General features: G+C 42.9%; 1 protein-coding gene across 1 annotated transcript; it reads right to left on the bottom strand.

Moving 5' to 3' along the window:
- Positions 1–10,378: 10,378 nt before the first annotated feature.
- MYOD1 (myogenic differentiation 1) lies at positions 10,379–14,157 on the bottom strand. The gene is made up of 3 exons (XM_074841942.1): positions 13,434–14,157; positions 11,876–11,954; positions 10,379–11,243 (listed from the first exon to the last, which is right to left on the bottom strand). Exons 1-3 carry the CDS (start codon positions 13,992–13,994, stop codon positions 10,987–10,989), a joined length of 897 nt encoding a protein of 298 aa, XP_074698043.1. The 5' UTR covers positions 13,995–14,157; the 3' UTR covers positions 10,379–10,986.
- Positions 14,158–14,212: the final 55 nt, after the last annotated feature.

Raw genomic sequence — 14,212 nt, 5'->3', positions numbered from 1 at the left:
ATCAATAGCTTTGAGATGTCTTTGCTGTTCTCTAGTTTTGTAAATATTTATGCAGTCAGTCCCATGAAATACGTTTAATCCTGTTGAAGTAATTCTCTGTATGCTGCATATGAAGACATATAAAGTATAATAGTTCCAGTGATGGTAGTTAAATGATTGGCACTGAGGATGAAATATGCTGCATTTCTTTTGTCAATAACCAGGATTTATACAACATAAGCGTGAGTGAATGGAAAGCAAAATCCACCTTCTGTCGCAAATCTTGGGCTAGCTGCTGGGAATGCAGATTTCCTGATCCTGGCGTGTGACCCGGCCTGTGGCTCAGCATTAACAGCAGCCTTTTGTTTCAGTTAAATGAGGTGTTGAGAGTTAGATCAAGGCAAATAGTGAAAAAGGATGGCACCTCTAATTAGCTTGTCCTCAGCCTTCCCTTTCTGAGATATACTATAATGAATGGTCTGTGCACTTCTGGGAACAGAAAGATGCTCTACCCAGAGTTTCCAGGACCTGGGAAAGCCTTCTGTAGGAATCTTGGTGCAAAAGGGTTGTACCAGCCCTCCAGATCGTGGCTGGGATTCCTGCTAACATACAAGATTCACGGCAGGTTTATATTTAAACGGTTTAGCTTAAGAAGTACAGTGATACGCTTGTTCCTAAGACACCGCACTTTTAGTCATTGTTTACTGATTCAGTCTGATTCATCTGTGGATTCTGCCAGGTTTTGCAGTTGTACTCCTTGCCTCCTATTCCAGAAGAAGTAGGGGTTGGGGAATAATGAGGAAGCAGAGGAAAGATCACAGATATTCAGAGTTGGCCAACAAGAAATCAGAAGCGGATCTTCCTTTAGATATGCTCCATTCTCATGCAAAATTGGACCTTTCTGTGGTTCTAGGATGGATTCCTATCCTATAAGAGAGTCTAGAATATCATGTTTATTGGCTTTCCTATGAAGGGATGAGAGAAAAGGTGTGCCTAGTTCTCAAATCCTTAATAAAGGCCTTATTTCTATGGAATTTTTCAAACTGTAATCAAAAAACCCAAACATTTTTACACGTTCTTTTAAAATTGTTCTGTAGCTTACAGGCATCCTGCCTGTTAAAAAGCGGAGAAAAAGGTTGCATTCTGTGTCAAATACTTAGAAGTATTATAGCTTCTTTTTTGCTTTATCATGCCAGACCCCTTAAGAACCCTTCAGTGTATGAGAAAGTCTTCATGCAGAAGTACTACGGTGGTGCTGTGCTTCTGTAACCCAGTTTGACCACTGCATAATCCAAGCAGAGAGATGTATGCTCAAAGGGACAGTGCACCACAGAAAAGGTGATGTGGGAAGTCAATGAAATTACAGTCAGTTTTCCTGAGCTTATGCAGCCCTTAGGAGGTGTTTTTGCCTATATATCCACAAATATATATAATTCTGGTTGGGACAAAATCCAGATAATTGCATTTGGATTGCTAATGGATTCTTCTTCAGCTTTGTTTCTGTGTTACGTATTATTGTCTTATTGACTATTTCTTCCCTCCTAAGCTAAGACTGAGTAGGATCTGCAGAACATCTCTTATATTTAGGGGTATACTTTGAGGTACTTTGGAAGAAAAAAATTATGTTTATGCGCAAAGGTTTGCATTTTCAGCCACACTCATTTGAAGGCCCAAGAGTTTTGAAGAGGATTTGGTCCAGCTGGAAATCAGACTAGAGATGGTATATCAAAATATGAATGAAAACTTTCAGAGCTGAAACTATAAAACTAATTATCTTGGTCAAGAAAAATAAAAACCTTGTAAGTCACTCCAGCCAATTAATGTTAGTCTTTAGATAGCAAGTTAACAAGTACATAAATAGCACTGGGACAAATTAATAGAGGAGCCTTATGTGCATAGACATTTGCTCAGCCAACCAAAGTTCCTCAAGGTTCAGCTGCAAGTCTGGAAACATAACCACTGGTGTCTAAAATGGAAGACATGGAAATAGGTGTTTGGTTTTGGTTTGTTTTTTTTTTTTTTTTTTACCTCTTCCTACATTGTGTGGTTTACCAGAAAAACAAACAAAAAAAGGCCACAGGTAATAGTCATGGAGTGCTTGAAGGGCATTGCCTTCACTCACCACAAAGTGAAGATATGTCAAAGATACGTTGCTTCAGCTGCATACAGGCAGGAATCACTACATACCTGGCAGCTGTGAGCATTAAGTGATCTGGTTAATCTTTTCTGTATCTTTTTAAAATAATAATTACTTGTACTTAAAAGGAGTAACATTTTGTCGTCCACATCTGAGGAACAGATTTTTTTTTTTTTTGCCTCTGATGCACAGCAGAACTCAGAATTCTTATTCCAAAAAAAGGCCAGAGAGCAGATGAAATGAAATGACAGATTCAGGTAAAACATGAGCAGCCAGCTCACAACAAGCAGGTTCAGTGCGTGACAATCTTCCTGCTCTTCCCTAGGGACTGAGCAGAACCGTTCAAGAAGGAGCAGAAGGAAACAGCTGCCAACAGGTGAGTATTGGACAGGATTCAAGCCACGGTACTTGCTGGAACTTGGGAGTTTGTGATGACCTGAGTTTACCCGATGACAGTTATCTGAGATTTAGAACCAGACAGCTATCAGTCAGTTCTTAGCTATGAGGACCAGAAAAAAACTGTTGTGGAACAAAAGACACGTACAGGGCATTCTCTGAACAAGCCACCCGAGCTTATTTCTCAGAGAAGTCCTATGGTGAGAGGAATCTTTAAGCTGTGGTTGCTCATAGTAGTAAAGATAAAAGAACACTGCTAATGTATTTTTCGTGAATGTGTCTATCCCATAATTCATTCACTCAAAATGGTGGTTTCTCTTGACCTTGAGCTAAGATTTAACAGGTGGGAAAAAGATAAATTTAGGAAATCCAGTGACGCAATGCTGATACCTTTATGTCTTCTTGCATATTTTCTAGCATACCATGAAGAACAATAAATGGCAAAAACGAAAGTGTCCTTGGCAAACAAACAAACAAAATAGCACCCTGTGATATTTTTACCTTTGCTTCCCCTCACCACACACACTGTTTACTCCCACAGAGCTTGAAATATTAACCCAGCATGTTAATTTATTTCTTTCAGAGTTGCCCTGGCCATTGGATTTAACATCTCTCTTGGAAGTACTTCAAACCAAATGGCTGGCTCCATCTCTAGCTTTGTTAATTAGGCACATTACTTTGTTCCTTTTTTCATATCATTTAATGTAATTGGCATTTGTGAAGCTTTTGAAAGGCATGCTTGGGACTACATTTTGTGCAGCTGGCTTTAAACTGCAAGCTGCTTTGAGTGTCTAGTTCTGTAGAGGACAGCCTTCGAGAGTGTAGAGCATGTGTGGCCAGCACATACCGTGCTTCCTTCCCAAAAGGAATGAAACGAAGTGTATGACACATGTTCATCTCCTGGACACATTTGTATTTCTTTGGTATTATATCTAATGGGAGAATTACGTGCCCCTTTTGAAGAATGAGACTCCCTTTACAAGCTGTTGTATGAATGCTTTGCTCTAAGATGGTCTTCATCCTAACCACCTTTAGGCAACTCATAGGGATACCTTGCCATGTAGGCTCAAAAGTCTGTGTTTTTCTACATAGAAGTCCATCTTTGCAAGCCAGGAACTTGGACTTGCTGTGAAAATTTCAGCAGATAAGGGTGCCAATACTGTGTCAACTGCCGATAAGGGTAGGAATTCAGCTCATTAATTTCAGTTGTCTTGGTGTGAAATGATACTCTGTACCTGGACTGAGGAACAGTTAAGTATAACAGTTTAGGGGGAAAAAAGTACATGTATGCACTAAAGAAATTATGTCCAAGTCTTCTTTTTCATAGAAATGCTGCCCTCCAGTGGTCTGGAAAAAAAGCATACCTATTGCTTACTGACTGCGGTAATGTAGTTTCCACTTAGACTGCAGCAAATAGCAATCAAAGGTGCCTCTTGGTACCACAGGCACATGGATTGTCTAGGCTCCAGCCTCAGGACACCCACAGGTGGCATAAGGCCAGGTAAAGACATTCATAACAAAAAGGTATTGCAACCTTTCGTTGCAACCTGTCGTAACAAAAGAGGCCCACTGACTCTTCCGTGAACAACCAACTGAAAAAAACTCATTCTCGCAAACGGCAGGAGTCTGTCCCACAGTGACAGTCGAACCCGCTGACTTCAAACAGAACCACATGTAAGAAAATGTCATGAGTTGGATGAACAGGTCTCACAGGACATTTGCTCCCAAATGCGATGGATTGTCACTGAAAAAAAACCAGCCTGGCCCGACAGTCAGTCAGACACAGAGTTCTGCACGCAGGGGTTGTCAGTGAACCACGAGGATCCTTCTGTCCTCACAAGCATGAATCCCAAGCTGCAGATAAAAAACAAGTTCTCTGGGTTTTGTCTTTCAATCATGGCAGCCAAGTCCATTTGTTTTAGGATTCAGAAGTAAAGCATCAATGTGAAAGAAAGGAATGTTGTATGGACAAAGTATAAGGTAGATGATCTTTAAGTATGTTGCCTCTGTGCTTGCTTACCTTTCCCTTGTGTGGGTTCAAATGGTCTTTCCAAGTGTGCAAGACTGTTTCTCAGCTTGTCCTGTTCTACACCTGCATGTTAGGTGGGGGTTACTGTGCTCGCTGAGATGATTTGTGCCCTGCTGAGGGACTTGGCCATCAGAGACCTGCATCATGGTGCCAATGTCATCTCCTGTTCCTGTGCATCTGTCCCACCTGCCTTCTGGGATGCAACCTATCTCCCCCAGGACAGCTCACAGCACAGGCCATACAATGCCTTCAGAGACCTTCCATTTTTTCCCTCCTTTTGCCTTTCTTTGTTACTTAAAACAAAGAAAAATAGAACGGTACCCCGAAATTTGTGCAGTATTGAAAAAAACCCACAACATACTATTTCTACAATATTTCTCTCTTTCTCTCTCTTTCTGGTAGGGAAAAGCTTGGCTTTTCCAACATATTTTTCCTCCCGTTCCTAATGTATGGAGCTCCAGGTGCTGACTGAAGACCGTGATTATTTTTGCTGTTTCCCCACCAACAAATTTTCCATTACAGAAAGATGAGGAAACAGAACATTGAATTCACCGCGACAATTTCAGAAAGACATGCAATTTCCGTTTTACCCAGAAGATGTTGCTGTTGGACCAAAAAAAGGGCTCAAGGTCAGTTCAGGTGGGTTAGGGAGGACTGTATTTCAGAGGGTTTCAACAGTTCTAGGATTTTATCCAGCATCTCCAGCTCTGGTCTCTTGAGATTGGGAGACCCCCTTTTCCAGCCATGGACATACAACACTAGGTGACTGTGCTGAGACACAGACCTCTGAGTGAATCTGAGTCCAAGCAAAAAACCAACAACACCCCGACCATGATCACAACCTCCCTCAGTCTTCTGATTAAGTGGGTTATTGTTTGTCAGACTTTTTAATACTTTTTTTTATAAATAGTCGAAAGCTTCATTTCATATGCAGTATTAGCCTCCCTATTGATGAATGTGGGGTTATTCATCAAGTCTTCCATAAAGTAACACATTTGATGCTGCTAAGATGCGTGTAGAAGATAAAAGTTACGGACGTTTTAGAAAGAAAATGTGAGTTCAATGCCGTGCTGACTGTATTATTGGGAACACCCTAACATTTTCCATCACCCTGTGGTTAAAGAATGGATCAGTTTTCACTATTAAACTTAAAATGTTGAGGTCTTTATTTGGAAGTGTGTGTGTATGCGCAAAGTAGATTTCTGGGTCTACAGGGAAATTTCTGGGTTCCTTCTACTGGCCCAGGTAGCTTTATGCCAGGCATGTTTCTACTTCTTGGTGGGACCTGGGTGGGAAGGACTATCTGGAGGCCCTTCTGTATTACACTAGGGACTGTTCTCTCCCCCATTAGCGCTGATATCTCAAATATTGAAAGGAGAGCCATTGGTCTCCACTTAATGACATTCCCAGTTGTGCAACAAACCTTTTGAGAAGGGAGCGTGCTGCATAGATCAAGGAGAAAAAGTCATGACTGTTCAACAGTTTTACTGGAAAAGGGGTGATTTGAAAGGCTGAGGGAGGGTGAGCTGAGGAGCATCCGTAAATAGTGCTTAATGATGTACTCGGGTATGCCTCACAACACGATCTCTGGGATGGTTGGTGTGTGGGCCTATTGTCTCAATCCTACACTCTCTCACACACACTGAATGCAGATTGTGTTGTCAAAGATTTGCACTCTGAGTGTACAAAGACCATGTTACCTACTGTTAGTGAAGCCAAGATTGCTGTATGCGAGTTATGCAAAATGACCTTCATACCATCTCCTGCTATCACAGGCTCTGTGTCAGCCACACATTTTGGAAATGTTGTAGACTTTCAGCATTATTATGGGGATAGTTTCTGGTTTGTATATTCAAGATCAGGTGGGCAGTAAAACCTGCCAGCTTGTTCAGTGTGGCTGTGTTCATGTCTGGCATATCCGAAGGCGTTGTGCTAGAAATGGGTCAGTGAGCAGAGCACAAGCAAAGGGGCACAGCAGGCAGTTCATCAGAGCTCTGCACCGCTACGTCAACACTGTCCCAGACAGTATTACGTGCAGTAGTTTGAAGCTATTCCTACAGAAGTTGTAAGTTTTGACACTGATTTCAAGGAACAAAATAATAATTTTTTTTAAACGAAGGGAAGTATTTCTTCTCATTAACGTTTGGGTGGTATGAGGTACAAACATTTGCTTGTCTGTTCACTTTTAAATGTAGTTCTTCTGAGGATGATAATTCCATTTTTATGAGTAAAATGAGCTGATTTTGCCCTTTGCACAGTTTGACTCTTTCAAATATCTGTTCAAAATACAAGCTGTAAAATGAAAACTGTTTTTCCTTCAACATTCAGTGGGGATTTGTAAGGTCTTTATCTTGTGTTTAAAATGACAAGTCATTTTAAGAGAGCAGAATCTGGTGCAAAGCCATGGCCAACTTAATATTTCTTTAATATTTTTTGATACAGATGATAAAATATTTTAAAAGGAAAAAATATACTAGGAATAGTTCATATATTTCTTTTACCTAAAATTGAATTTTCAGTATGTGAAAAATTTCTGTAGTATCTTCAATGATAATGTGGGAAATGGTGTATAACATTATTTTTAAAAAACAGCAACTTTATTGCACTTCTTTGTTGTGAAATATTGAAAGTAGAAAAAGGATCCTCCTCATTCTCATATTTGCAAATGACCTGATGAAATTTAAAATCAAAGCACTTAGCATATATAAGGGAGGCATAAATTTATTCCTCTTCACTTTTTCCATAGCAATAGTCTGAATAAGATAAAGCAATAATATTGGTTTTGTCGTGCAGCCCCAGTAGGGCTTTCTTAAATTACCAAATCAAATCAAACATTCCTAAGATATACACTTACCTTTATGTTCAAAGACAGCTACTTTCCTTTTATTGTTTGTAGCTGTAGGACTTTCCCTTTGGAGGTAGCATTCCACAGGAAACATCAGACAATTCTAATACCTCTAGTGAAAAGCTCCAAACCCATGTTCAGGCAGGCTCTGTGCTGTCCCACCAAGACAGCTCAGGGAAAGGGACAGTCTGGTTTGCAGTCACCCCCAGTTTCTCCCAGGCTCTGCATGTCAGTGCAATCTGCGGGATTCAGATTTTTTTAAATCAGAGGGTGTTTCTTTAGGTGCCCCGTCCTGCAGAATATTGAACGGGAACCTGTGTGGTATAAACCGATGATTTCAGGCTATTGGTGTGTTTGTAGCCTGGGCTGGAGTGTTTCCGTGTAGACCAAGCTAGACTGCAGCTGGTCTTGTTGTAGGATCAGCCCTAAATGCCTAAACACACCTTCAGGAGCCCAGTTTAAGACCCAAAGTTTGTAAATGTTGGATCAGTCTTGTATCTGCTCCTCAGGTTTGCTTATGTTCCCTGCCACTGTCTGAACTAAACTAAAGCTCTGAATCCAAGTATTTCCAGCTTTGAAATACTTGCACATAGGCTGGGATATACTTCTGTCAGTAACATGCCGTTCTCTTGATGCACAGCGGAGTAGAGTAACTTCAGGCATTTGTTTTAAATATATTACCTTAGAAATAGGAAGAAATTGTGCAGGGAACGCATTTTCCTTATTTAAATTAAAAAATTAATATAGCTGTAACCTAAATGTGTATTTGTCGGCATTTGATGCCCTTTGGCCTTACTCCAGTGGACTTTTCTCGCTGACATCAATGGGAAAAAGATGGACTCTGCATAGGAAATCTGTGAATATTTTTTTCTTCTTCATTCATCCATCTATTTTGGGATGTGCTAAATGCTTGTTCTCTGTTGTAACATTAACATCAGTATGTGGAAACTTGGGTTGCTAAAATAAATCAGTGAAATGTAATATACATGACTCCACATGGAACTGCATGTACATTGTTGAGCACAAGCACCCCGTGTCCGCTCTGCCGTGCCAGCTGTACAGCCAGGTACACCCTATTGTGTCCCACAAGTTGTGTGGTAGTGAGGCAGGCATGAACTTTGTGCTGCCAGTATGTATAGAGTTGCTGTAGTTCCTGAACTGGCAAAATATTTCTTGGTTGCCATTCACGTGACAGTAAAACTGATAGTTTTACCAGCCTCAGAGAATGGGGATGGCAAGGTCTATAGTATTTCACAAAAGTATCTTTTGATCTTTTGCATTGTGGGCCCGATCGAGTGTTTGCTGGAGGCAATGAAAATTTTATTGTTGATGTGCAAGGCATTCATTTGTGAGGCTCTAACTGTCTCTCTTTAGTTTTTCTGAATTAGAGATATTGGCTTCAAACTAACCTGGGGCATTTTTCAGACCTTAGTAGAGACCCTCCTGATTCATGCTATTATGAATTAGCACATTCTGAAGTTCATTTATTTTTTATTTTTAATGGAAAAATGGAAGGGGTAAACTCAACCTTTATGGGCTGGACTTTTTTCTGCCCACAGTGAAACTAATGGACGACCTTTACAAAGTTGGGCTCTGAGGCAGGACTGGCCCCTCAATACCTTCATCAAAGTCCCCTCGGATCGGCGGGAGCCTGGCCTGCTCTGCAGAGTGGTCCTGTGCCTCGATGCTGATTTATCATCCACCATGGTCACAAGCGCATGGATGAGGAGGGATCCCTGTGGCTGCTACCCTCCCTGCCCCCTGGCTTCAGGTAAGACAGAAAGCTTAGAGCACGCCTCTGCCCCAGGAGGATGGGGAAGCAAATGCACTGTCCTGCTGGACACAAGGCTGCTCACTCCTCTCCTCTCCATGGAGCATTGATCTTCAAGGCCCCCATGACTAAAGGAGCAGGAGACATTCCCCTGGAATGATCCATTCCCTCTTTCTTTTTCCTGCTTAAGAGGTAAGAGCTGTGCAAATTCTCTCTTTAATAGTCATCTAAGAGAATATGACTGATCTGTCATCAAAGTATTTAGAGCTGATGATGGTATCAGGGTTGGTTCCTGGCGTGGTTTTTCTTTACTGTGATGTTTAAACAAAATCCATAAATCTAAGGGATATGACAAGAAACGGGTTGTTTCACATTGGCTGTAGCTGCTGGTTATTCTTGTCCAAATGTACAGAAATGCCCTGATGGTTACTTACCAATGACAACCTGCTCGGGGCTTAACATTTTTCAGTCTTGTGGCAAGCTTGCAAGGTTACACACATATACTGAATGAAACATAGTTCACTGGTTATTTTTAGAGAGGCTCTAAACAAGAAGTAAATCCCTGGAGTAGTCCTGCCAGAGATGCCTAAAGTTCAAATCCAAATTAAAACTGCTATCTTTGGCCTAAATTCCAACCTGAACTTGAGAAAAACTGTGATCTATACATTGAACTTTATGACAAAAAATCCTTTTCAATTCTTTTCTAATACCTGAGAATATATGAACATAGTACAAACACTTGAAAATTAGAACTTGAATGAAAAATCTGAACATTTGTCCAAGAATTAATACCTGGTCTTGTAGACAAGACACTGTTGTATGACTAAGTCAGGGTAGCTGTATGGGAATTTGGAGAGTCTAATTTATTGTGATTCCTAGTTTTAACACATCTTTGTAAGATCAAGTCCTACAATGTAATTGTAAGCTTTGGTGGGAGAAAGAGAAACATGCTTATTTACCTTACAGATCTCTTCAGTAATGACCTCTGATGTGCAAGACTTGGTTTAGAAATCACCAAGATACAATATGAAGGAAGTAGATCCCTTTTCAGCAATATATTTATGTGAAGTAGTTGAAAGTAGTGCAACTGAAGCATGTTCTTGATTTCTTTGCTGAATCAGAGCCTGTATCTTCTTCCTGCCAAGGCAGTGATCTTAATCCCCCTTCTAAATGTACTAGTAATTCTAGAAGCCCTAATGAAAGTCAAGATAATGCCACAGATTTTATAAATAAGGGTCTTTATTTAGAATACTGTTGAAAACATTCTTGGCAACCACATCGTATAAATATATAAAGTTTGACACAACAAACCAAGCAATATTAAATATTTTAATTTTTTTTTTTCCATTTTGTGTTTAATTTTTGCTTTTCTTTTTTTTTCTTTTCCTCCTTTTTCCTTTTTTTTGCAAAGCAACTCTTATTTACAATTATACAAAAAGTTTTATAAAAAATGGTCCACAACCTTATTTTGGCCAGAACAGGAGTAATAGGAAGGATCTGTCATGCCACTACTGTTGTAGATTTCTATTCTCCTCCACATTCAAAGAGCCAGGTTCCTATTCCCCCAAGCCCAGGATTAAACATTGGCCATTTCATGGTATACAATTTTATCTCTAGACATATTAAATAACTTTAGTTTAACAACCAATAAATAACTAGGTGTATTTTGAAGTAATACAGGTTTGAAAATTTATATATTTGAAGGAATTTTGAGTGATATTTTAAAACTGGAACAAGTCTTGAGAAGTCTTTTCAGTCTCAGAAGGCAGGTCTTGGAGCGTGGCTGAACGGAGCAATTTGTTTTCAGTGCAGTCCAGCTGGACCTGCCCTTATAGCACTTGGTAGATAGGGTTGCTGCTGCTGCTGCTGTTATCCTGGGGAAGTGGGGTGCAGTTGGTGGGGGAAGGAATTTGGGCTCCGCTATCGTTCAGACTCGCTCCTTCTGGGGGGGAACAGGGACTCCCTTCAGCAACAGTTTCCACTGGAGGCAATATAGGACATGTGGAGTTATCTGTGGAAATCCTCTCTACAATGCTTGAGAGGCAATCAAGGCTGGAAACAACAGAACTCTTCCCAAGCTTTGGATCTAAAAAACAGACAAAAAGGTGCTTGGTTTATCCAATGGGTACTTGACATCACAGGATGTGGTTCTTTCATAAAACCCCAGTGAGTGGCTGACAGTATGCATCTGTGAGCATGTAAAAATTCAGAGGAAATGAGTATTGGTGAAGGATGCCAATTATCAGAAAACAGAGACTGTAATTTGAAAAATGGAAGAGAGACCCAACCCAAGTATGCTACTTCTGGGGCAGGGCTGTGGATCCAGGGCTTCACTTCAGTTCATAGAAGGGAAGGGAAGATTTGAAATAAACCAACAATTTCTCCAGTTTGGATCAATGATAGAGTTAGAAAAGTATTCATGCAAAACATGGTTAAACACTGAAAATTATTTGAAGAGAGGAAAATATTTTGATCCAGATGTCATATCTGCAAAATAGGAAAGGCAGTTCTAACATATCCCCATATTTGCAAGTACATCTAGAGGACATCCAGTGTTTCTACTAGCATCAATTCAGCTCGCTGGCTGAAAAGGCGGGTTCCTCTTTCAGCCCAGCTGGGCTCAGCTAAACAACTGGGGACAGAGAAGGCACGGGGAAGTTTGCTGCATCGACTGCCCCTGTCTCTGCGTTTCACACGGCTGTTACGGCACATACTCACCATTCGGTGATTCTGTGTAGTAGCTGCTGTCGTAGCTGTTTCTTCTGCGAGAGCTGCAAGGAGGCCCGCTGTACTCCATCTGGAAAGGAGAGCAATCTGAGTGAGGTCACTGGTTGGGGACAGCATTTACTGAAACCCCAGTAACCATCCAATTTCATATTTCAGTCCCTAGTCTGTGCCATCGTTCCAGTCCTGGCTGAAATGCCATCAAGTTGTAGTTTCTTTGAGTGAGGCAGAACTTAACTTGGCCAGAAGGGGATTCACCCCAGAATATTTTATGTGGCACAACTGTTCCAAAGGAAAATTACCATTGTTGTTGTATCGAATGCTGTATCTTTACAAATGAGATGAGGTGTTCCAGCGTTCTGATCAGAAACTGCCCTACATGTACCTTCAATTTACAACAGGGAGACCAACAAGGTAATGAGTTTTTTTGGTTTAATTTTTGAAGGTTTTTCCAAACATAAGTTCCTCTTTAAAAGCCTCTAGTCTACCTTTATCGCTTGTTATTTCCTTTAGTTTCTCTTCCCATTTCCACTTTGTCCAGAAAAAGCACAAAAACATTGACCAATATATTTCTTTCAAATACTTTAATCCACAATGAAATTACTCTTTCTGACAAAAGAAAAAGGCTGTATTCTGAGGAGGGATAATTTGTGTAAATCTTCTCTCCAATCTGCCAACTATCTCATAATCGCAGATATTCAACTCAGTAATGATTATCCCTACCACAGCGCAGAAGAAAATTCAGGTCTTAAAGTACTGTCAAGATCCCATCCCAGATCGCTGTCCGGCACTCCAGTCACCACGTCCCCCAGCCCAGAGTCAGACCAGAGTCTGAGCCTATGGTCCCGGTGAAAAGTTGCGGTGAGAGATACCCTCTCTGGCACCCACCCTTCTTCTCCCCTCCCCACAACATACAGGACTGAAAGCCTGGGGTCTCCTTCCTATTGCTGGTAAATGTCTACAGAGGGGATGAAGTGCAAGGAGAAATGGAGAACCTTTTTCTTAAGGGCCAAGAAAAACAGCTCCTGTTACTTAGACCCTCCTTCTGTTATCATGATGAATGGCAGAAAACAAACCCCAGACACTTACCAGTTCCCCTCTAACTACCATGACCAAGGGGGACCTTCCTCTCTGCTGTTCTTAGAGGATTCAAAGGTAATGATACAGCAGAAGGTGGAAATGGAGATGCCCCAGGAGCTACGGGAGCACAGGCAGGGCTCAGAGCTCACCTGACTCCAGGTACCCATCCCAGGCAGCTTCCCACAGTGCCCCCCAGCAGCAACCCCTTGGCTCCCCCAGGACACAGGAGGACCTGCCTAACTTTTCATCCCAGGGAAAGAAGTGTGCAAGAGATTTTTCTTCTTTCACAGAGATCTTGGCATGTGGGGACCCCACCTCCCTTTGCTGCTGGAGTTCAAGGGACTTTGTCTTCTGCCTGGGGAGCTACAAAAAGCAGCTGCTATAGGAAGGCCAAGAGGAGGCAACTCGCCCTGCACAGGTCTGGACCGACAGGGGCACCTCGGCGGCAGGGTGTCCTCCCTGGGGCACTCACCATGCCATCGGAGCAGTTGGAGCGAGGGCTGGAGGCGTCCGATTCCCCGCTGTAGTGCTCCAGGACCGGGTAGTAAGCGTCCTCCTGCTCCCGCAGCAGCGCCTGCAGGCTCTCGATGTAGCGGATGGCGTTGCGCAGGATCTCCACCTTGGGCAGGCGCTGGTTGGGGTTGGTGGAAGTGCAGCGCTTGAGGGTCTCAAAGGCCTCGTTGACCTTGCTGAGCCGCCGCCGCTCCCTCATGGTGGCAGCTTTACGGCGGTCGGCGTTGGTGGTCTTCCTCTTGCAAGCCTTGCAGGCCCACAGCAGGCAGCGGCCGGCCTGGTGGTGCCCGCTGGGCGCGCGGACGTGCTCCTCCTCGTGCGGGTGCCCATGGTGGTGCCCGTGGTGGTGCGGGTGCTCCTCGGGCTTCAGCAGGCCCCCGACATGCACCAGCCGGGGGTCCAGGTCCTCGAAGAAGTGCATGTCCGACGTGTTGAAGCATGGGTCATCGTAGAAGTCATCAGCGGCTGCGAAGGAGCAGAGGGAGCCCTCCGTCATCTCCATGGGGCCCAGTAAGTCCATGGGGGCGGCGGAGGAGACGGTGGCTGGGCCAGAGGGGGTGAGCGAGGGGATCGCGAGAGAGGGGGCTTCGCTCGGGCTGTGCAGCGGCAGCCCCCGGCCCGGCGGGTGCGCGGAGCGGAGGCCCTCACACCCTCTCCCAGGCGAGGCCGCCAGAGCTGGCTGCTGCCGCCGCCGACCCCCGTCCCAGCCGCGCCGGTCCGGGAGCGCCACTCGAGGCC

This window comes from Strix aluco, chromosome 16, assembly GCF_031877795.1.
Source record: "Strix aluco isolate bStrAlu1 chromosome 16, bStrAlu1.hap1, whole genome shotgun sequence".
Taxonomy (NCBI): Eukaryota; Metazoa; Chordata; class Aves; order Strigiformes; family Strigidae; genus Strix; species Strix aluco.
This window is presented reverse-complemented; position numbering and strand designations above follow the sequence as displayed.